The 22722-nt window shown below is 32.0% G+C and overlaps 1 protein-coding gene across 1 annotated transcript in view; it reads right to left on the bottom strand.

The window, feature by feature from the left end:
• Positions 1-22722, bottom strand: part of COL11A1 (collagen, type XI, alpha 1) — a 220804-nt gene that overhangs the window by 23550 nt on the left and 174532 nt on the right. The window contains exons 47-54 of the mRNA XM_011935227.1: positions 22441-22494; positions 20938-20991; positions 19730-19783; positions 15100-15153; positions 14178-14285; positions 13824-13877; positions 13120-13173; positions 11485-11538 (exon numbers count right to left, since the gene is read on the bottom strand). Coding sequence (XP_011790617.1) covers positions 11485-11538; positions 13120-13173; positions 13824-13877; positions 14178-14285; positions 15100-15153; positions 19730-19783; positions 20938-20991; positions 22441-22494 — 486 coding nt within the window. The remainder of the gene's footprint in view (positions 1-11484; positions 11539-13119; positions 13174-13823; positions 13878-14177; positions 14286-15099; positions 15154-19729; positions 19784-20937; positions 20992-22440; positions 22495-22722) is intronic.

The following is a 22722-nucleotide window of genomic DNA, read 5'->3' on the forward strand; positions in this document are numbered from 1 at the left end:
GTGTTTTAAGAATGACCCCTTTCTTAATCTTAGAATATGTATATGTTCATGCATTCTTACAGGATCACATAACAACTAAAGAAACACAATATTTTAAATTATGATGGTCAACAGACACAGTATTTTCATGTTTGAGAACTATGCAATTCACATAAATAGGTAAAATGAAAGTGAATATCACTTTTTAAATCCTAATATTGGAAGTAAAAATTGAAAAAAAATTACACTTCAGATACCATCCAAAAGTATGAGTACAGAACTGAAAAATAAACTTAATGATCTCCAAGAAACTGCTTTTCATTTTTTCCCCTAAGACTCTTGTTTTTCCATTCATTTACTTTAATTTTCATAATAAATTGTGCTCAAAATCATTAACTGAGATTGGGGTGGTGGTTGCAGAGAGTAGTCATGTTAATTGGTGAGAATAAGGTGAGACAGGAGGATGACTTTCCCTTTTCAGATGCCATATTAATATTCTAATGGTGAATATATCCCAGCTTTTTATATCATATTTTAAACTGTATATCAATAGCGGTGGATGATGACAGGTTGCTTGAAGGGTACAACATGCATTGCTTCAGTGTTGGATGCACTGAAGGCTCAGGTTTCATCACAATGCAATATCAGTATAGCAAAATTACACTTGCACCCCATGAATATATACAAAAAGTAAAGATGAATAAAATGAATATCAAGCACTTCATCGAATTCTATGAACTCCATGGAAGTCCATGAACTCATTTTATCTCAGAAACAGTTAATGATGACATCATTAGTAATTATTTTCTCAATATCATTCCTATAACTTTATCTATTATTAGACATTCATTGTACCTGAACCCAAAGATAAGAAACGTATAAATTCTATGGGTAATCTCTTGAGGTGGAATCAATATGCTAATAATAATATATACATTAAAACTTCAAAGGACACCTTTCAAATTTCATATTTATGCAAAAGGAATTCTGTACTGAACCATGAATTTCAAATTTGCTCTATTGTTAAAATGTTGAGTCAGAAATTATTTTGGTGTGATATTTAAAATAATAACATGCAAAGTAGATACAACAATAATAATGACTAGTATTTTGGAAATAGAAATAATGATATCCAATGAAATAATAGCTTTTCCTTATTCAATGATAGCTTTTCCTTAGACTAGTAGCATAATGATATGTGGCCTTAACCTCAAAAGATTGCATCTACAAACATGAAGTTTATAGTAGAAAAGACTTATCAATGCATGGCTTTTAAAAAAGCAAGCCATCTATTGTCTAAAATCAGAAGGAAAATATCACCTTTATGTCAAAGGAGAAAGAAAATCAGAATTAGAAGAGCCTAGAGAATTTCATCATAACTAAATGAAAACACAGCAACTAAATTGTGATTAAAATAAAGGGCTTCTCTTCCCTAAATAATTTCTTCCCTCTGTGAACAAATATCTCTCATAGTAAAAATTTTTTATTAAATGACTTTGTTCTGTTCTTTTTCTCATTTTTCTCAACTTTATTTATTCCTTATATTTTTTCCAGATGACAACAAAATTAAGAAAAATGAGGATGAAAGCAGATATACTTTCCTGAGAGAGTAGTAAGTGTCCTTTAGAGAAAAACTCATGTGCTCCCCAAAAAGCATAGGTTAAAAGCTTAATCCCCAACACAGTGTTGAGAAGTGGGACCTAATAGGAGGTGTTAAGGTCATGAGGGCTCATGAATTGATTAGTAATAAATATAAAAGGGCTGAGGTGGCCAGGCACAGCAGCTCATGCCTGTAATCCCAGCACTTTGGGAGACCAAGGCGGGCGGATCGCCTGAGGTCAGCAGCTTGAGACCAGGTGGGCCAACATAGTGAAACCCCGTCTCTACTAAAAACACAAAAAATTAGCTGGGCGTGGTGGTAGGTGCCTGTAATCCCAGCTACTCGGGAGGCTGAGGCAGGAGAATCGCTTGAACCCAGGAGGCAGAAGTTGCAGTGAGCCGAGATCGCACCATTGCACTCCAGCCTGGGAAACAGAAGCAAAACTCAAAAAAAAAAAAAAAAAAAAAAAAGTCTGAGGCTGTGATTTTGATGTCTTGCTCTTTCTTGCCTGCTCTTTGTCCTTCCACCATGTCATGGCATCACACTGCAACTAGGCCCTTGAAAAATGTGGCCACTCAATCTTGGACGTCCCATCCTTCAGCCAATAAATCTGTGCTTATTATACATTACAGAGTCTGTATTATTCTGTTATAGTAGTACAAACAAAGACAATGCCTATGGGCAAATTCTTGTCCCAATAATTTATTCCTCATATGTTTGCGTAAATGAAGGGGCAGAAACTTAATCTGGTGAGCTCTTGCTGTACTTTCATGAAGTAATGAGTGTTCTTATTGAAAAATACCTCATAAAAACATAACACACTAAAATAGGGCCTAGTTAATCTCCACCAGTGGTTATTGTTATAACAGATTTTTCTACTCATGAGAACTATTATTCACATAAAGCATCTAATATAATCTTCTTTCCACTATTCAAGTTTTACAGTATGATTCTGTAATTTAATCATTTTTCCACTCATGTCACAAACATTTAAATATCCCTTCTATTCCAGAATGTGCTATGCATATAAATAACAAATAAAATCAAATCTGAAAGGAATTCACAGAATTTAGTCACAAACACAGATACAAAAATTAACAAATAGAACATTGTAAAATAAACAAAGATGAGATCAGTGTACGAAATAGGTACAATGGTCCAGTTTGGCAGTATAGAGGATTTTCCTAAACACCTGGTCTCTGATCTTAATCTTACAGTGTGGGTAGATGAGAGAGGGATGGCTTCTTCTAACACTTTACCTTCTGACCACTCACATGCATGCTTAAAGGAGTAAGAATGGAAAGTACACGATACTCTTTATGGACCTGCTAAGAGTTCACTTAGGCTAGCAGCTAAGCATCTATGCATTTGCCTTGCTATGAGGCAGAATATTAGGGTGCATGATTATGTGGTGACTTGAGTTAGGGAGGAAAAAAATGGAATTGGAGAAAGGCAGAGACTTGGTATATGGAGATCTTGATTTTTTAATATTAGCAAATAAACTGCCAAGTTTAGTATAAAATTAGCTATTTGGATAAACAAACATTTTTGAACATGTTAAATGAACAAGAATTTTTGTTTCCCACATTAAAAAATTAGAACAATTTTCCCAAAAGTATTAAAAACATTAATATTTAAAATAGTTTAAAAATAAATACATTTGATTCAAAATTTTCAGAACCTTTAATACTCCTCTTGAACTATGTATCTCCTAGAAGGGTATATAATCTCTGCAGTGGTTCCCAAATTAAATGCAGACCTTGTTTTCATAATGACCTTACTTGGAAGGCACAGTTTTGTACCACACAGAAATTTTAAGTGGATTTACAATTTATTTTATTATTACAATGTACTTTCTACCTATGCATTTATATAAGAATTTTTCAAAGATTTTGTAAAAGAAAATGTCTGAATTTGAAATTTGAATTAATTCTATATATATTATAATACTTCATATGTGTGCACATATATATACACACACACATAGTATATGCATATACAAGGTACACACACACACACACACATACATATATATATAGTTTGTGTGTGCATAGTAAGTTAAAACTTCATCTGGCATTATAACCAATTAATAACAACAGTTACCATTTTAATTTTTTATCGTGAACTTCCCTTTGGCAATATGAGCTGAATTCAAATTTCCATTTAATATGTGCATTTTCAGGTTATAATGCTTAAATTATTTTAGTCAGCTCTAGATTTTTTTTTTTTTCAGTAAAAGGACATGGAACTAGTTAAAATGATAACTTTAGTATTAAAAGTCCATGGCTTATTGAAACAAGCTGTACAAATCTTCCAGTTCTTTAAGGAAATATACATTCATTCTCAAGTATTACAAATGCATGACAGAAAGTACATGTACTACGAATGATAATGTAATTCTCCTACTTGTTTAATAACCATTAGAATTTTCTTTCTCAGTATCACTGCCACTTACAACATTGTGATCAATATTCTGTTAGGAAGTTTTATTATCATTCATGCGTAAGATTCAATCACAGAAAAAAAGTGGTAATACTTTTGAACACATTTCTTGTCATTGCTATTTCTGACATAAGATATTATAGAAAAAAAATGTGACTTTTGTTATTGTTTCCACAGTGGGAAAGTAAGGATCTGAGAAATGTTAATTTCCACAAAATATACACAAAGCTAATTTAAGATTAACATTTCTAGATGGACTAAAGGGACACAGATCGTGAGGCAATTCTGTATTCAGCCAAACCATGAGCCTGTTGAACAGATATTATCCTACTGCATAGAAATATGTTCTTGCTATTTTCACAAAAGTAGTATTAAATTGATTGCTGCATCAGACATTGCTGTCTGCTGACTGAACCCAAAGGTTTGTGATGACAGTGTTCTCAAATCAGTTTCAATCCATAGAATTCACTCTGCATTATATCCCTCTATTATTAGATGCTTTGTGTTCACCCATGATATAGACAAAGTGACCTCACATATGTACAGTGTATAAACAGAGTGATCTCACTTATGTACAGTGCTTTCTTCTTTTTGACACAGTATCTCACTCAGTTGCTCAGGCTGAAGAGCAGTGGCGTGATCTTGGCTCACTGCAGCCTCAAACTCCTGGGCTCAAGCTATCCTCCCACCTCAGCCTCTGAGTAGCTGGGACTACAGGCTCATGCCATCATACTTGGCTAATTTTTGTATTTTATTGTAGAGACAGGGTTTCACCATGTTGCCCAGGCTGGTCTCCTACTCCTGAACTCAAGTGATCCTCTTGCCTCAGTCTCTCAAAGTGCTGGGATCATGGGCATAACCAAATACCTCTTACTCAGTTGACTCATAGTTTAATAACTTTATTTTTCCTTAAACCGGTCTTAAATATCTACTGTTTGACAAAAACATTTTATTAAAAAATATATGCAGTTGTCATGAATTTAAATGCTTCTATTTTTGGTAATTGTTATCATAGGAAATACTTTAACATATATGTCACATGAATTTGCACCAAGGGATAACCAATTTATATTAGTAGTATAAGTATAAATTTCTTTAAAATTACAATATTGTATACTTTGAAAGTGTAGTTAATTATATTCTATATCCTTTTTGTATGTGTATCACCCAGTTAGTTCAGTATTGGTCACCACTGAACTCAAACACCAAAGCAAAATCAACAATAAACAAAACTAAGTTTACCATGAATTTATTGCTAATGAGCTGTCCTTTCATGTATACAACGAGGACATTAGAAGAAAATATTTTACTCCTTTTTATATTTTTATTTTATTTAATAAAAGGTTTATTGAGCTTATAAATAATACTACAATTTGAAACCCTTATTCAATGCTTAATAATAACATCCACTGTTTGAGATCCTGACAAATTCAGGCACTAGGCTTTGTGCTTTAAATATACATTTTCTCAATTTCATTTATTCCTCACTTCAGTAGTGTAAATTAGTTATTATGCCCACTTTATAAATGAGAAAACTGAGACTCAAATAAATTAACTTACACCAAGTCACATTTTTAGGTAGCAAGGATTTGAAACAAGTTCTATCTGATTCTGATGCAACAGCATTCTGGTCTACTTTTTAGTGAAATTAAGATAAAAGGAGTGTCATTTTATAGGTTGCAAATTATGTTAGTAAATAATTTGGGCTTCAATTTTTGGGTTTGCTTTTTTTTTTTTTTTTTTTTTTGAGAGAAGGTCTCCCTCTGCTCAGTTTGGAGTACAGTAGAACAGTCATGATTCACTGCAGCCTGGACCTCCCAGGCTCATGCAATCCTTCCACCTCAGCCTCCCAAATAGCTGGAACTACAGGCATGTGCCACCACACCTCGGTAACTTTTTAAAGTTTTTGTGAACACGATCTCACTATGTTGTCTCAAACTCCTGGGCTTAAGCAATACTCCTGGCTAAATCTCTCAAAGTGCTGGGATTACAGGTGTCAGGCACTGCACTTGACCTGTGTTTCCATTTTCTTCTTTTTCTTTTTTTTTTTCAAGCTAAGCCACCTATTTGTTTATGTTGAGTTAGAGCTATTGACTAAATTATTAATGGTGCAAGCATTAATTGCTAATGTTAAACCAGAACAAATCATAGTTTTGGTAATAAGATTGTTGACATAAGAGTAATTTTTCACACCATTAAAATATATTTTACTCTGGTGAAGAAAATAGATTATTATGTAAAACAGACAGAAGCAATTAAGCATGCCAGTTTATCCAAACCTAATATAGAAAACAATTTAACATGTTGTGTTAAATGGCTTTCAGTTTCAATTTATTGTTGCCATATTTTAAAAGAGAAAACCCTCCATGTTATTGCTCGATTGGACTGACCTAAGGTTGATTTTTCTGTTATATCAAAATGAATGTGAATAACTTTGTAAGCAATGCATAGTCACCATTGTTCTCATGTTATTATTGATTTATGAATACAAAGCCTTCTAATTTTTTTTTGCAAAGTGATGAGAATGGATTAAAATAGCTCATCATTGTTCTATAAATTGCAATTTAAAAAGAGAGGATAGAAGAGTGCTAAAATTTTTATGAGGTTAATTTAAAACAATTTATCAAAAATCAAAGGAAACTCAACTAATGTACTTTCTCATAATGCTATAGAGCACATGCTAGAATGACTCAATATTATATTATTTTAGTCTTTCAACATACAAATGCATTACATATACAGTACAGTATCATTAACTTAGAAGCTTCCTACATACCACTTGTAACAATTGCAATCCACTTTTATTCCACAGAAGTAACTACCATCCTAAATTTTTGTTAATCATTGGCTTACATTTCTTTATCATGTTTATCACTTATGTTTAAATGCTAAACATGTCCTTAACAATGTTGCATATTATATACATGAAATAATGTAATCTATCTTTTCCAGGTAAACATTATATACACATACACACACAAGTCATATGTATAAACACACACATATTTATTCTGCTTAATGTTTAACATTAGATTTTGATATTCACCTATGTTATGCATGCATCTGTAGCGCATTCACTTCTATTGCCATACAAAATTTTAGTTTATGAATATACCTCAATTAACTTACCTTGTCTGTAGTTATTATTAACAAGGATAAGAAAACATTATTCCTTGAGTCTTCTGGAGCAAAATGTCATCTAGGATATGTGCTTAGAAATGGAATTACCAGATGACAGAAAAAGTTCATGTTACATTCTATTAGGTAACGTAGAACTATTTGCCTAAAGCAGCAGTACCCAGTAACTCACAACAGCCGTGCATGATAATCTTCAATGTTTTTTGAAAACATTCTTCCCAATACTTGGTTTGTCAAAGTACATTTTTGTTAATTAGTGGATGTGATATAGTATCTCAATGTAATTTCTAGTACACACTTTCCTGATTCCTACAAATACTTTCATTTTTCATGGGGTATTTGTGTCAAATACTTTTTCATGCCATTGGCATATTTTTTCTACTGTTTTTTCTTGCTACTATAATTTGTAAGACATACTTAGATATCCTAACAAATTATTCTATGCATGTTTCCTGTATGTTAGAAATATTTTCTCCTAATCAGATCTTTTTGTTCCACTGTCTTCTAAATACTTTGGGTAAATAGGAAATTGTAATAGCAATTTGATACATCAATCTATTCCTTTCTGATTACACCTGTGTGATCAGAATTTATGACTGGATGTCAAAAATTATTCTCAAATAATTTTTGCTAAAATATTTCAAAGTATACCTTTGTCATTTATGATTATAAATCAACTGGAATTGAATTTGGTGAAATGAGCTAGATGAGATATATTTAATCTTTTTCCATATAGAAAGTCACTTCTCTCAGCAGAATTTTTTCAATAGCCTAGCCACTTTCCATTGATGCGTAATGTCCAATTACAAATAAGGTTTACATATATCCATGGGTCTTTTCTGGTCATTGTCTTCAATGGACCATTGCCTATACATCTATATTAAAAAACAAGCATAACTTTGCAAATAAATTATCTTAGGGTCTTATTTTCTACCCATCTTATCAATCCACTTAACCATAATTTTATTTTTTTAAGGATTGTTTTATTCCTTTTAATCAGGGGAATTAACCAGGTTGTCTAGTTAGAAATATTGGCAGGAATGAGAATAACATAATTTTTCTATTTTGTAATTGTATTTGATATTTATGTCTAAAGAAAAATTTACCAATTGCTTATAATTTCAGAATATCATGTAATCTTTAATGCTAGATGAGAAAATAATTATTGATTATTGCTATAATTTGGATATTTCTCCCCCCGCAATCCTCATGTTGAAATTTGATTCCAAATCTTGGTGGTGTCTGAGTCCAATGGGAGGTGTCTGAGTCATGGGGATGGATTTCTTATAAATAGATTAATACCTTTCCTTGATGGGGGTGAGTGGTTTCTCACTCTGTTAGTTGCTGAGAGAGTTGGCTGTTAAAAAGTGCCTGGCACCTCTGCTGCTCCTTCTTGCTTCCTTTGTCACCTTGTGATCTCAGCACACACCTGCTCTGCTTCTCCTTCCATGAGTGGGAGCAGCCCGAGGCCCTCACCAGAAGCAGATGTTGGCATCATGTTCCCTATAGAGTCTGCAGAACTGTGAGCTAGATAAACCTCTTTTCTTTATAAATTACCCAGCCTCAAGTATTCCTTTATAGCAACAATAAATGTACTAAAAAGGGATGCTTCATGTTCTTAAAGCAACAAGTAACTAATATGTTTGTACATTTCCATTAATATACTACTACATTTTTATTATAACTTATTATTTCTAATATATGAAAATGCATCCTTCATTATAAGAGACTTATAAGGAAGTCATTATAAGGAAGACATATAATCCTTCATTATAAGGAATTAAGAATCAGCAATTAACTCATGTTTTAAAATTATATCTCATTTAACTAGAAATTGCAAGGTCCAACTTAGATGTAAATAAATAAGAATATAAATACGGAACTTTCTCTTACTTAAAACTACTTCAGTGTTGTAGAACAAATGTATAATCTAAGCCTATTCTATGATATTTTCTCAATTCTAGAATTGGGGGGAGGTCTTCCTCGAAGTCTGACTTATTCACTAAAATTATAATTGTCGATCATTACCCATTCCAAAGTAATAAACACAAATATATTTTAAAAACATGTTATAATAAAGAATAAAAATTTGTTGCATTATATTATCATGATTTTAAAATTAGTAAATATGACTGAAAATATTTGAAAGTTTATAATATCAACAATGTCAACATTGTTATATTAAAATGTCATACAACAGCTTAATAGTTTTAACATATAACATTTTTATGTGATAGTTTTAGATTTATGTATAAGTTTTGGGTCATATTATTATACTAAAAGGGGGCATGAGACTTACTGGTTCACACATATATGTCTCTCTTTTATGTTTCCATTAATACTCTTTAATAAGTTATTTTATCATTTACTTAAAGCATTTTTCAAAAATATTCAGCTGTTTTCAAAATAAATAATTCATGTGACCCACCACTGAATGGCTAAAGAAAGGAATTCATTCCAAAACTCCATTACCATATTAAGAGAATTCATCTCAAATATCCAATGGTAATTAGTTAAATTTATAAAAAAAAAAATCTTTTGACATATTTTAAAATGAAACTAGACTAGATAGCACTTGCTAAGAGTTTGACTTGGGTAATGAAATGAGCTGAGAAGCTGTCGATATATAATAGAATATTCAAAATCAATCTTGACACAGTCTCTCCTTTTCTACTTGCTGCTACATTTTGAAGCAAGGTTTAATTTCCTCTGTATCAAAAGCATCATGCTTTATACTTGTATGACGATTATCCTTGTGCTCAGAAGTTTTTAATAACTATGCCATAACTCAGAGCTAACACAGCAACAGTTATGAGGTGAATATTTTTTTTCTATTGTGTTACGTGAGTTATCTTATGTTCAGCCCAACCCTAGTGTGGGTGTTAGGTCCCCTGAGAAACAGAGAATATACAATTTGCCAAATGTAATACAGATAATAACTGGTGAAGCTCGGTTGAAAGCCAGCTATTATGACTGCATTGTTCTACCAACCACATTATATAGCATCCCACCATCTGAGGCCACAAGAAAAAAGAAAAAAATGATTTACTGTTGTTTCAAGAAGTATTTCAATACATTCTCAAGGATATTTTATATAATTATTCTTCCAAAAAGTCTGAAATAGTATAATAGACAGCTATGCATCACAGTTTTATGAGCAGTTGGACTTAAAGCAGAAAGACGCAATGGATATCAAAAAATCATGCAACACTTTCTAATTACTTTCTAAGAATAACAGCTCCATGGTTGTTTGGGGGATAAATCTATTTATACTGAGACCATGCTTTGGGGTTGCAGACACAATAATAATAACAAGAGAAAATGTAAAAAAAAAAAAAAAACCGTACTTGGCCAATGAAGAGCAAATTGTTTTCAGAGATAAGTTTTATTGTAAATTAAGTATATTTCTTTGCAAAAAGAAATGTTTGTAAATATTGATTCAAATTTGTATTGCTGAGAGACAAAAGTAAAACCCATTCATATTCTATGTTTACTGTGAGGATATTCAGTGTTAAAAATTCCCGTAAACTAAAGGTACCATTATAAAACAGCAGTGGCACTAATTGCCCTGCTGTAATCCAGTAACTTTGGATTACTGAAGAGGGAATCAGCCTGATAAATATATTTTGATGTTTATCACATATTTTACTTATGTGCCGGTTTGAAAATAGACTGAAGGAGGTACAGAAGAACACTCTAAAGTGAAACAGCTGCTGCAAGAGGTAGGTCTGCAGAGATTGCTTTATTATGAAAAGAATGCATCAGTGAGAAAAGGACAGGAAAGTAAATCTCCTAGGGTCTACTATGGCCAATAATTTCAGCACTATCTACTTATTTGTATTGTGCTATAGCACATCATTAAAATACTGTTTCCGAGTCAGAGAAGTTTGACAATGTAAAGCAATTTAACATTATATACTGATTCCTGAGCTCATTCCATTGATGCATTCAGGTTTGTACAATGTTTTAAGCTAGCACTGGACTTTTGACAGCTCATCCCCATATATTACAACAGGAGTTAATGTTCAGGATACCACCAAAGTCTTTTATAATAATCTACTACATTTGTACAAAGGGGAGATCTAAGCACAGAGGAGTAGAAAACTCCTTAAGTAGAAGTTGTTTTTCTTATTTTTATTGTGACAGTGAAATAGTTAGAATATGTTATATTTTAGTTATTATTTGGCACATTTACAAATTGTTTTTAGGATTTATGATATTTCTCATTATTCTTATAACATGCTGCCTGCAGCTTGCATATTGTATAAATTTATACATGGTGACTAATGAACATATGTTTTAAATAAAGAATTAAAGAAACTTACTCTTTTTCCAGGAGGACCTGGTGGGCCAGCCTCACCAGATGGACCAGGAGGACCCTATAAAATGTGAAAAAATACCTTTAACAAAATTGGATATTATTTTGTGGCCTATATAAAATTTCAAAATCTGGATGGAAACCCACCCTCTTTCTTCATTTCCAGATGTCAATATTTCCTGGAAAATCTTGGCCTTATTTCAGATACCTAAACTTCCTCTAGATATTTATACTTAGACCTGGTAAATTTATATGGTAAAATGATTTATAGTTAGAACAAAATAAATCAAACTCTTTTTATGTAAAACTGTGTCCTATTAAAAAGTGCTAATTTATATCTGGCAGGCATTAAACAGGCATGCTAATTAATATAATCATATGGTTAATAATTCTGCTCATATCACATAAACATGTGAAATCATAATACTTCTAAATTTCTTTTTGTACAACGCTAACATTCCATGCCAAGGTGTATATATCGTGTTGATATGGTTTGGTTGTGTCCCCACCCAAATCTCATCTTGAATTGTAGTTCCTATAATCCCCATGTATCGTGAGAGGGACCCAGTGGGAGGCAATTGAGTGATGAGGGTGGTTACTCAAATGGTGTTCTTGTGATAGTGAGTGAGTTCTCACAAGATCTGATGATTTAATAAGTGGCTTTTCATCCTTCACTTGGCACTCCCCTCTCCTACTGCCTTGCGAAGAAGGACATGCTTGCTTCACCTTCCACCATATTGTAAGTTTCCTGAGGCCTTCCCAGCCATGCAGAATTGTGAGTCAATTAGACCTCTTTCCTTTATAAATTACCCATTCTTGTGTATTTCACAGAAGCATGAGAATGGACTAATACACAGGCTGACATATGATCCACAGGTCTTATCTATGCAGAATAAGCCTGTATCTGTGATAGCAAACCATCCAGTAGGAATGGCCCCAGAGACAAAATTGTGTTGAGGGACCATTGTCTTTGATTCCTAAAGTGAGTGACCTCCCTTACTTTCTCCCTAAATAACTATGTGTGTCCAAAGTACACTCCTGTATCATTCATAAGTTTTTTTCAAAAGGCCTATACTATGTTGAGAGTTCATTTAGGTTCACAATTAAAATAATTCATGTTGATGATGGGATAATAACTTTCGCTAATGATGGGATAACTTTTCTTTTAGTATTATTGTATTTTTAATTTTTTAACACAATGGATAGATAACTGAATTTGATATAGTGTGACAACATCATTAGTATATGATTACACTTTTCATTATAAAGACTGTTTATTAACTTACATCAAATAAGAAACACTCCATGTAAGACTGACTTTTAATTGTAATTCCAAAATTTTTTTGATAATTCTTTCAGAAAAGTGCATATACATAGAGCTATGTTTTTCAAAGGCTGATTACTTCTGATTATCTCATTAAAATGCCTTGAGACTATATAAACACTTAAAAAAAAAAAATACGGGCGATGTGGCGGGCGCCTGTAGTCCCAGCTACTCGGGAGGCTGAGGCAGGAGAATGGTGGGAACCTGGGAGGCGGAGCTTGCAGTGAGCTGAGATCTGGCCACTGCACTCCAGCCCAGGCAGCAGAGCGAGACTCCGCCTCAAAAAAAAAAAAAAAAAAAAATAGTGCATTTACTCACCGGTTGGCCAGGATCTCCATCTTCACCCTTGTCACCACCAACACCATCTTGACCCTATAAGAGGAAATAAAATACGAAGCAAGATATATCTCAGTATCAATAAACCACACTACTTATTAGGAAAAAGGTATGTTAGGCCATCTCTTGAGAAAGAATATCAGATGGACAAGTAAAATCACTATATTCTTTTAACCTTTTTAAAAAAGATAGTGGTACCTCTCACTCTCCCCACAAAATTTTGTAAAACTGCTACTATTCATATATCAAATTTAAAATCCAGCATGCTCTTTATATAAGAAGAAAGAAGATGTCATTAGTATACAATGCCAGTGAGTTCTTTCACCATGAACAAACATGGTATAGTTTTAAATAGGATTTGCATTATAGAAGAGAAACAGAAAAGCAAAGATTCTGTAACTTTGAAATAATGATACAACTCAGATAATTTGTTGTTACAACCCATCAAAGACCAGGAACCTAATCCAACTGTTGCACCTACATTGCATGAAGAGCTTAATCACTCAATGTTGGTGAAATAGTCTCCAACTATATGAATTTTCCTGCATTTGCAATTACTTTTTATGTTTTCTTTTTCTTTCTGTTTTTGGGAGTTCACTTGGTAATTAGATTTTTGCTTTATTAACAATACAGAAACTAGAAACATTCCCACCAAAACAATTTCTTAATTTTTCCCTGATACTTACTGCAGGGCCAGGTTCCCCAGGAGGACCAGGATCTCCAGGAAAACCAACAGGGCCCTAGAATGATGTTTTGAAAGAAAAAGAAATAAATGAAAAATAAATTTTTATAAAGTTATGACATTCTGGAGGTTAAGAGGTTAAAATCATGGCAAAACCTACTGAGAATATTTCTCTTCTCCTGCCAAAAAAAAATTCTAAAGAATTAATTCAATTGAGAATGCTTATGAATATATGAAATGATGAAAAGTCAGATTTACCAACTATGGTCTAGAGCCTCAGGATTTCTAACCTTTCTAAGAAAAGCTCCAAGGTGAGTTTGGTATAAATGCCACATTAGAGGGGACTAAACTCACTTACCGGGTTACCTTTAGGGCCATCATCACCTGGTGGTCCCTTGGCACCAGGAGGTCCAGCAGCTCCAGGTGGACCAGCTTCCCCTTTCTCTCCTCTTTCTCCTTTGGGACCCTACGCAATGTTTTTTAAAAAAAAAAATAGAAGGAAAGAAGAGTTATCTTACAAGTTTTGCATAAAAGTTTATTAATCTTAGCACATTGGGCCAGATTTTTTTTTTTTTTTTAAGACAGAGTCTCGCTTTGTCACCAGGTTGGAGTGTAGTGGCACAATCTCAGCTCACTGCAACCTCTGCCTTCCGGGTTCAAGAGATTCTCCTGCCTCAGCCTCCCTAGTAGCTGGGATTATAGGCGTGTGCTACCATGCCCAGCTAATTTTTGTACTTTTTAGTAGAGACAGGGTTTCACCATGTTGGGCCAGGCAATTTTTGCTGTGGAGATCTGTTCTCTGCCCTTTAAGAAGTCCAATGGTATCCCCGACATTTACTAAATGGATACCAATCCTCCACGTTTGAAGACCAAAAGTGTCTCCAGATATTGTCAAATATTCCCTGGTGGCCAATTTACTCCCGGTTTAAACTAATTAGAATAATATAGTCCTAATACGATTGATACATGTTTAAGGCAGCAGGACTTTTTTGCTTATTCCTTTTATGGACAGTTCATCAAAGGGAATGCATACAGTAAACAGCCCATAATGTTCTAACTTCAGCAAATATGATCTTTTTTCAATTTGTTTATGAATCCACATATGCAGAGGATATCCAAAGTTATTAAACAAGGCTTTCTATTTGTGATTATCCCTAATGGGTTGGAAAGGGAAAGTAAAAAGTTGAATCACAGCTAAGAGTTAAGTTACATGTTTGTAATGCTGTAAAAGAAATTCTCAAACCAAAAATACACTATGTTAACAATAACACAGTACTTACGCCTACGCCTGCTTCGCCAGGAGGCCCTGGGTTCCCTGCTTCTCCAGGTTCACCCTATATAGAGAAGATCAAATTAGTATTAGAATACAGAGATGATATTCTACATTTGTAAAATTCAAATGTTATCATATCATTTTAGATTAGCCTTTTTATATATTATTTAAAAGGTATTGAAAAACTTTAATAACAACAATAACTTTTTCTATTAGTGACTCCAATGCTTTTATTTCTCAGGTAAGTAGACAGAAATACGTAGGCTTGATGCTATAGTTCTCACTGGTTAGTTAATAGTCAGCATATTAATCCAGATTACCACAAAACCATCACCAGACATGCATGTTTCCTAAAATATTATGTATTTGCACTGTGTCAATATTCAAATTACAAATAAGTTTATTGAGTGAACAATTTCAAATTGTTTGCTAAAATATAAATTTATTTCTCTTAACTACAACAAATTAACAGATGACTTGCTGGTACATATGTTGATATTTTATAGGATTTGTTTAGTAGGAATCTAAAGAACTTAGAGGAAAGACAATAATTATAATATATGTAAAGTTTCTTAGACACTAATTAAAACTGCTCCATTTGAGTATACACACAAATGTGATAGCCTTTATTATCTCCCTGTTTAGATATGAATGGCTTTTCTTCTAGCCCAGTGGACTAATAAATACATCTCTAACTAGTAGGTTTTACCTATGAAAGTCTGTTGCTAATGCCTCATACTTCAAAATGCACAAAAAATATAACATCTTGTTCAAGTAATCAGTTAAGTAAAACACTACATTCATTTACCATGTTTCCACTCAAAATCAGTCACACTAGTGGTCTCAGCAATTGTGAAGTGGTAATTGTTCTTTTAAATTGAAAAAGAAGTGAGGCCTATATTTCCTTTACTTTTTAACTCTAATATTTCCAATATTCCTGAAACAAATCCAATGCTCTTAAGTAAATGTGTCATATTACCTACAAACACAATTTCAGGGCAGAGACTATTTTCGTGTACATAGTTTCTTACTCTGAGAACATACACATATTTTAAATTCTTAAATTGCCCACTTAATGGTGGAGATATCAACTACTTTTCAAGAGTTTATTATTAGTAGTGTGATGTGTACATTACTTCATCTCTCAAGATGAACAGCAAATACTTCCAGAATTTTTGGATAAATCTTACAAGAAAAATATTGCATTTATATTATTTATAAAGAGAGGTATCATTCATCTATCTCAGTATAATGGAATGATATGTTAGTGATATTTCCAAGAGCTGATATTCATATCTTAAAAATGAAACAAGTATTTTGGCATTGAAATCAATTGTAAAATGTCCAAATTAAAATATTTATTTAGAAATATGATAAATCTATTGAGCATGTACATTGAATATGTCATTTTTCATATAAACAGAAAAAAATCCTAAAATTCACATGAAACCACAAAAAGAGCCTTATTGACAAAGCAATCTTAAGCAAAAAGAACAAAACTGGAGGCATCACACTGCATATTTACAGCAAACTAATCTTTGACAAAGTTGACAAAAACAAAAAGGAAAAGATCCTGTTTTCAATAAATGGTGCTGAGAAATCTGATTTGCCTTAAGCAGAATTAAACTAGACTCCTATCTTTTACCATATACAAAAATCAACTGAAGAAGGATTCAAGAATTTAAACATAAGATCTGAAACTATAAAAATACTAAAATAAAACATACGCAAAACTCTTCTGGACATTGGTCTCGGCAAATAATTCATGACTTAAGACCTCAAAAACACAGGCAAAAGAAACCCCCAAACTAGACAAATGAGATTTAATTAAACTAAAAACCTTCCGCACAGCAAAAGAAATAACCAAAATGTTTTCTTATGTACCACATTAATTCATGGTAACATCACAGAAAGTTAGAACTACAGAAGAAATAGTTGAAATATTTTGAGTAACCCTCTATAAGTTTTGTTGTTCTCTTTTCATTCTTTTCAACTATAAAGTTAAATTTATGGATATTGTGAAAAGATTATTTTCTTTTTATTAAATGAGTGAAATGATATGCAGTGAAAAGATAGGTTTAAATAGTCTTAGAATTTAAGTATGTGCTTTCTAATGATAAATGCTTGGGGTGATAAAAAAATTAAAACATTAAAAAAATTTAAAAAGTATGAGCTTTTTACTATAAAGTCTCTTCATTTTAAGAATAATATATTAATATTCATTTGTCCAAAATATACAAAAACTGCCATTTTGGATGTTAGATCCAAGTGTGCACAATGTAAAATGACAATTAGTTAAATTGAAATTTAAAATTTATCTAAAATGTTTCATTTAAAATATTTTTAAGGAAGGTGGGACAAAATCACAAATCAATAAACCATGACAACAAGACTAATATTATATAAATTAAGTCTATGTTTCTAGTATCACAATGCTACAAACTATTTATTCTGAAGAATAATATTTAATATAAGTTTATGACAGAGCACTGGTATATGAAAGAGATGTCAGGTTATGAAGTCGTCATTACTTATTGTGTAACCATTTACCTCATTAGATAACACACGTGTTTAGGTACATATCTTTTTAGAAAAAACAACAAATTACTCTGTATGTACAAAGTTATAAAATATGTATAAACCTTAAGAAAATATCCTGACATATTTCCAAGCATTGATAAAATTATTGAAGTGCAAAAGCTACTTATAGCAATTATACAGTACATAAAGAACAGGTTAAATATATTTAAGCAAAATGCAACATGACTAAAATATACTTTTTTTATTCTTCATTGCCAGTGACTGGAAATAAATTTTTCAATATAGAAATGGGTATACATTCAGCCAGAATCAAAGCTGATGTTAGAAATTTGTAATCTATTAGAAATTATATTATCCTTGATAAAAAAATAACAACAACAAAAAATGAAGGTTAGAATTCTGCCTCTATCCTGTTCTCTGTTACATAAAAAAAAATGCAAAAGAAAGGAGCAAAATTAAAACTGTGTTTTTTATTATAACACATTTTGACTCAGATTGATTCAAAATGATTCAGATTGACTGAATTATTCTCATAAGAGTCAAACTTGGCAAAGTGTTACTATAATATACATAGGCTTTAAACTAAATGGAAACAATGTGGAAGGAAGTTTCTCAGAACTCTAAACATCTGGCATTCATGCCTGTTTTCAAGAGTATCACTGAAATAATGACAGCTTTCCCTCTGCATTCAAAATATTCAGGAAAGAAGCCAATAAAAGCTAGTAATCCTAGAGACTAGCTCCCACAACAACTGAGTCAGCATTAGAGCTGAAAGGAGATGATGCAAAGAGAAGAGGAAAAGGTATGTGCCTTGGGGTCTTTTGTCTACCGTGATGATATCCTCAGAGACCAGTGGTCTCCCATAGGAGTTTCAGCACCATGAAAAATGTTTTCTAGGACAACTGAATGGAATAAAAAATGTGTTTTCAATTTCAACACCAACTACCGGAACAGTTTCAACACATAACTTTAAATTTAAGAATATATACAAAAAAAAGGCAGTCAATCAAAGAATGCAGTAAGGATTAGATAACGAGTTAAAAATTCTCTTAATCAAATAACATTGATTATAATTAAAATACTAGAATACAAGCATGGAGCTGAAGTAAACATCAAGATACAGTAACATAATCTAATCATATTCTATTTTTTTCTGAGAATTAAATGCTTTAATTAAAAGAAAACAATTTAAGTATAACATAAAATACATGAAAAAACTTGAGACCAAGGAAGGGAATCATTTTTAAGAACAGGGTAAGTCTATACTACGGATATCCTTTAATAATTAGCAATCAAGGAAATTTTTAGTGTTTTCACTGCATAATATGTGATGTTATAAATATAATTCTTCCCTTTCTGAAAATGGGTAGTTTATTTTTTAAAACAAGCAAATATCAATAATTTTCTTGAAAATTCTATTAAGAAGTGAGCATGAATGCTTAAACAAGAAATCAATGGATCATTTTGACATTTTTATAAAAGGAAGAGCAGATTTTTTAAACAAAATCATGTTCACAAGAAAAAAAAAAAAGCTATTCTGAGCCCAGATATTGTAGCTCATGCCAACTATTTTGAAAAGTGACAAAGATAGGTCAGAGTATTAGTAATGAAAATATAACTCAAAATGTAACAAAATGAATGATTAATTCCTTGGTGGCCTGAAGGATTCCTTTTTCCCTTTAAGTCAGTTACATCAACCAATCTCTTCTATTTTGAGTACTGAGTATGACTAGACATTCGTGGACTGCAGTGTCCTAGCTTAGTCACCTTCTAAGGAAAAACTTTGATGAAATTACAGGAGTCCTCTAGGGCTCAGCTTTCTCAGCTTATAAATGCGGATAATAATGACACCATAATTATGAGGTTCCTGCTTAAAGAAAATAATACCTGCACTCATTCAATATAATAACTGGCAATCAAAACATATTTCAAAATCATGTTAACTTTAATTTTTGAAACTACTAGATGACATGTGAATCATATAACTATGTAAAAGGCTTAGAAACACTCATACTAGAAGCACTTAAACTACTACTCAATATTATTAAAGTTCTTAATTCATGCTGTTTCAAACTGTGTGTCACTAATATATTTACCTTTTCTCCAACACCACCAACTGAACCTACAGATCCTGGGGGTCCTTGTGGTCCCTGCAGTGTAGAAAAAGGAATGCAATTATCCATATTCGTATTAAAATAATGCATTTGTAAACATGTATCTAGTTGTTCTCAAAAAAGAGAGAAATAGATGCATGAGTATTCTTAGTCATTTAAAGAATGAGACTAAATGATACTTAATAGAGTTGTCAAATGTGCTGGATAGCAAATAATTTAATATATTACACTGATTTTCAAATTCACTGTAATTTTGAAGATACAGCAGGAGACTTTCACACTCTGGTTCATTCCTGAAACATAATTTCAATCTCTTTGCCAACAGAATAATTAGATTGGTTTTAGGCAGTGATTTTGTAGTGAATCAAAATTATGACCCTGGTTAAGAATTACATAATCCAGGCAAGAAACAAACCCCTTATAACATCTTTTAGCTTTTAATTACCTAAGGAGAATTAAAATCTACAAACTCTTTTAGTTCCTCCATTTCTAGACTATTTTTTTCTCAGTTCTGGCCTGCCAGAATTTAAAGCAGGTATTAAAGAAGAATGAAGAAAATGAAGACCAGAGACATGAAGAAAACATAGACTTCATTGTGAAAAGTTGGCCAGAAGGAAAAATACTGTCAAAGCCATAGATCCGTTAATGGTAACAGTAAGATAAATATGGCATTATATTTCAAAATCTTATAACACTAAAATAATTTTTAAGCTTGGAGAGTATCATCTTTATACAATTAAAACATTTTATGTGATAAAGGGTGCACCTATCATGCACATATTGCTGTAACATTATATAGACTGAAAATACAAAATGTAAAGCTTTTAGATGAAAGCCATTGTTAACAAGGGCATAAGAGTTATCATATGCAAGGCACAGTCTAAGTATGTTGGTTTGAATGATGTGGTAATTATAATATACACAACATTATAACATTTCTCAGTCACAGTAAATATATATTGAATGGAAAATGTGTACCTATGTTATATTTACCATGATTTGGTCACTATAAATTCCATTTATTTTGTTATATAATGTAGTGGAGTGAATAGGTGACTCTTGAGTTCTTAACCACTTAATATTAAACAATAGTGTGATTATCTGCATTATAACTCACAGAGAGCATCTGCTATAAAATAACAACACCTATATAATTTCAAAATAATTAACATATATTTTAGAGTTCTTACGTCAGCTCCATTGGGACCTTGAGGGCCTCTTGGGCCTGGAGGACCGGGTGGACCCTATAAGAGAGAAATATTGAGGTTTACAAAGACCAAATTCAAATGTGTTTCCAACATTTTCATTTTATGACTAAAAAACTAAAAGAAGTTTAAGCCTGTAAAAACTATAGTTAGTGAAGCATATCAGGGTTATAAGTCATCCTTGATGGATACAACATCATGTTAGCAAATGAGCCTTTACACATAGCTATGAGGAAATTAGGATTTCAGGAGAAAAAATTTGATTAGAAAATGGGTCAAGAAAGTCTATTGCTACTGTCTGGTATAATATGTTCACAATATAATTAGATATATTTCATTCTAGAATACATTACAACATAAAGAAAATGTAAAGTTGGAAAAAGAAATGGTGCTTGAGTAGATTTAGAATTCATTAACTCAATAGAAGTAATTTTGTGGATACGTATTTTTAGCTTTTTCTATGTCAACTCTTAGGTTCTATATGCTAGAATTAGAAATAAGAATAATTATTTAATTTCATAAAACAAAGATTCTCTCTCCTGACAGTGCAGTAAAATTAACTTGGAACACTTTACATAAAATACTGATGACAGAACCTCCTACCTCAAGGTTGTGATTGAAATAGTCTATAGCAAGTGTTTTTCACTGTACATTAGTACATTTCACAGAACATTAGTGTTTTTAAAAGATCTCACTTTATTCTAATGCCATGGTTGAAAAGCTTTTCTGTTATTATCTACTACTATGTAATCAGGAAGAATATATCAATGATTCATGGAACCATGGTAACCATATCTGGAAAGTATCTGATACCGCTTGGAACTATTAACCAGTTATTTGAATCAGCAAAGCTTTTCATGCATTTCTTATATCTAATTTTATTAATGATGATACAGATCATTTCAAAGAATATAATAGATTTGAGTGTAATTCCTAAGGAGAATAAAACCTAACAGACAAGTGTTAAAATTTGAAAATGTGTATTCTGAAGGAAGTGAAAATTGGGGGCAATGTTGAAGGAAAGGGACACTTAAGACATGCAGTCATCACATTTCATTATGGATTTCAATTACCTTTGCTAATTATTTTCTTATCTAAGGTAGAGCCACATAAACAATTATATGCATTTCAAATTTTCAGTTCAGGTCTTAGAGAGCCAGAATCAATAAATGCAAATAATTATAAGTCATAGCATTCTAATTAAGACATAATTCCTTATTAAATTAAGAATTTGTTTCAAAGTACAGTTAATTTTTGATTCTGTATAAATTGCTAATTATCTAAATCTTGAGTGAATATTACCTATTCTTTACCTGCTCCAAATAAAAATCCTGAGCTACAGACTAAAAAATAACTAAAGTATGGCAATTGCTTATATACACCTCAGTAATATATACATAGTAATGAAAAAACACATAATAATTTACAAACCAGTGACTGCCATACATATGACACATACCCATCAAACACCAAAAAATAAAAACTTACCATGGGACCAACATCCCCATTTTCACCTTTTTCACCAGGTGGGCCTGGCAGACCCTAAGAAAATATAATAGAAAAATAATAAAAATCACTCATGTATTTACAAAGACACGTTTGATCAATTTCTAAGATAAAATCAAGTATAAAGTTCAATAAGTACATGGAAATGAAGATTCAGATACTAACATTTGTTAAAACACCTACTATACAAGTGTTGACCACATGTAATAAAATCTTACACCTACATTTCCAAATAACATTTATTTTTTGCATAATATTATATTG

Source organism: Colobus angolensis, unplaced genomic scaffold (genome assembly GCF_000951035.1).
Source record: "Colobus angolensis palliatus isolate OR3802 unplaced genomic scaffold, Cang.pa_1.0 Scaffold141, whole genome shotgun sequence".
Lineage (NCBI taxonomy): Eukaryota > Metazoa > Chordata > Mammalia > Primates > Cercopithecidae > Colobus > Colobus angolensis.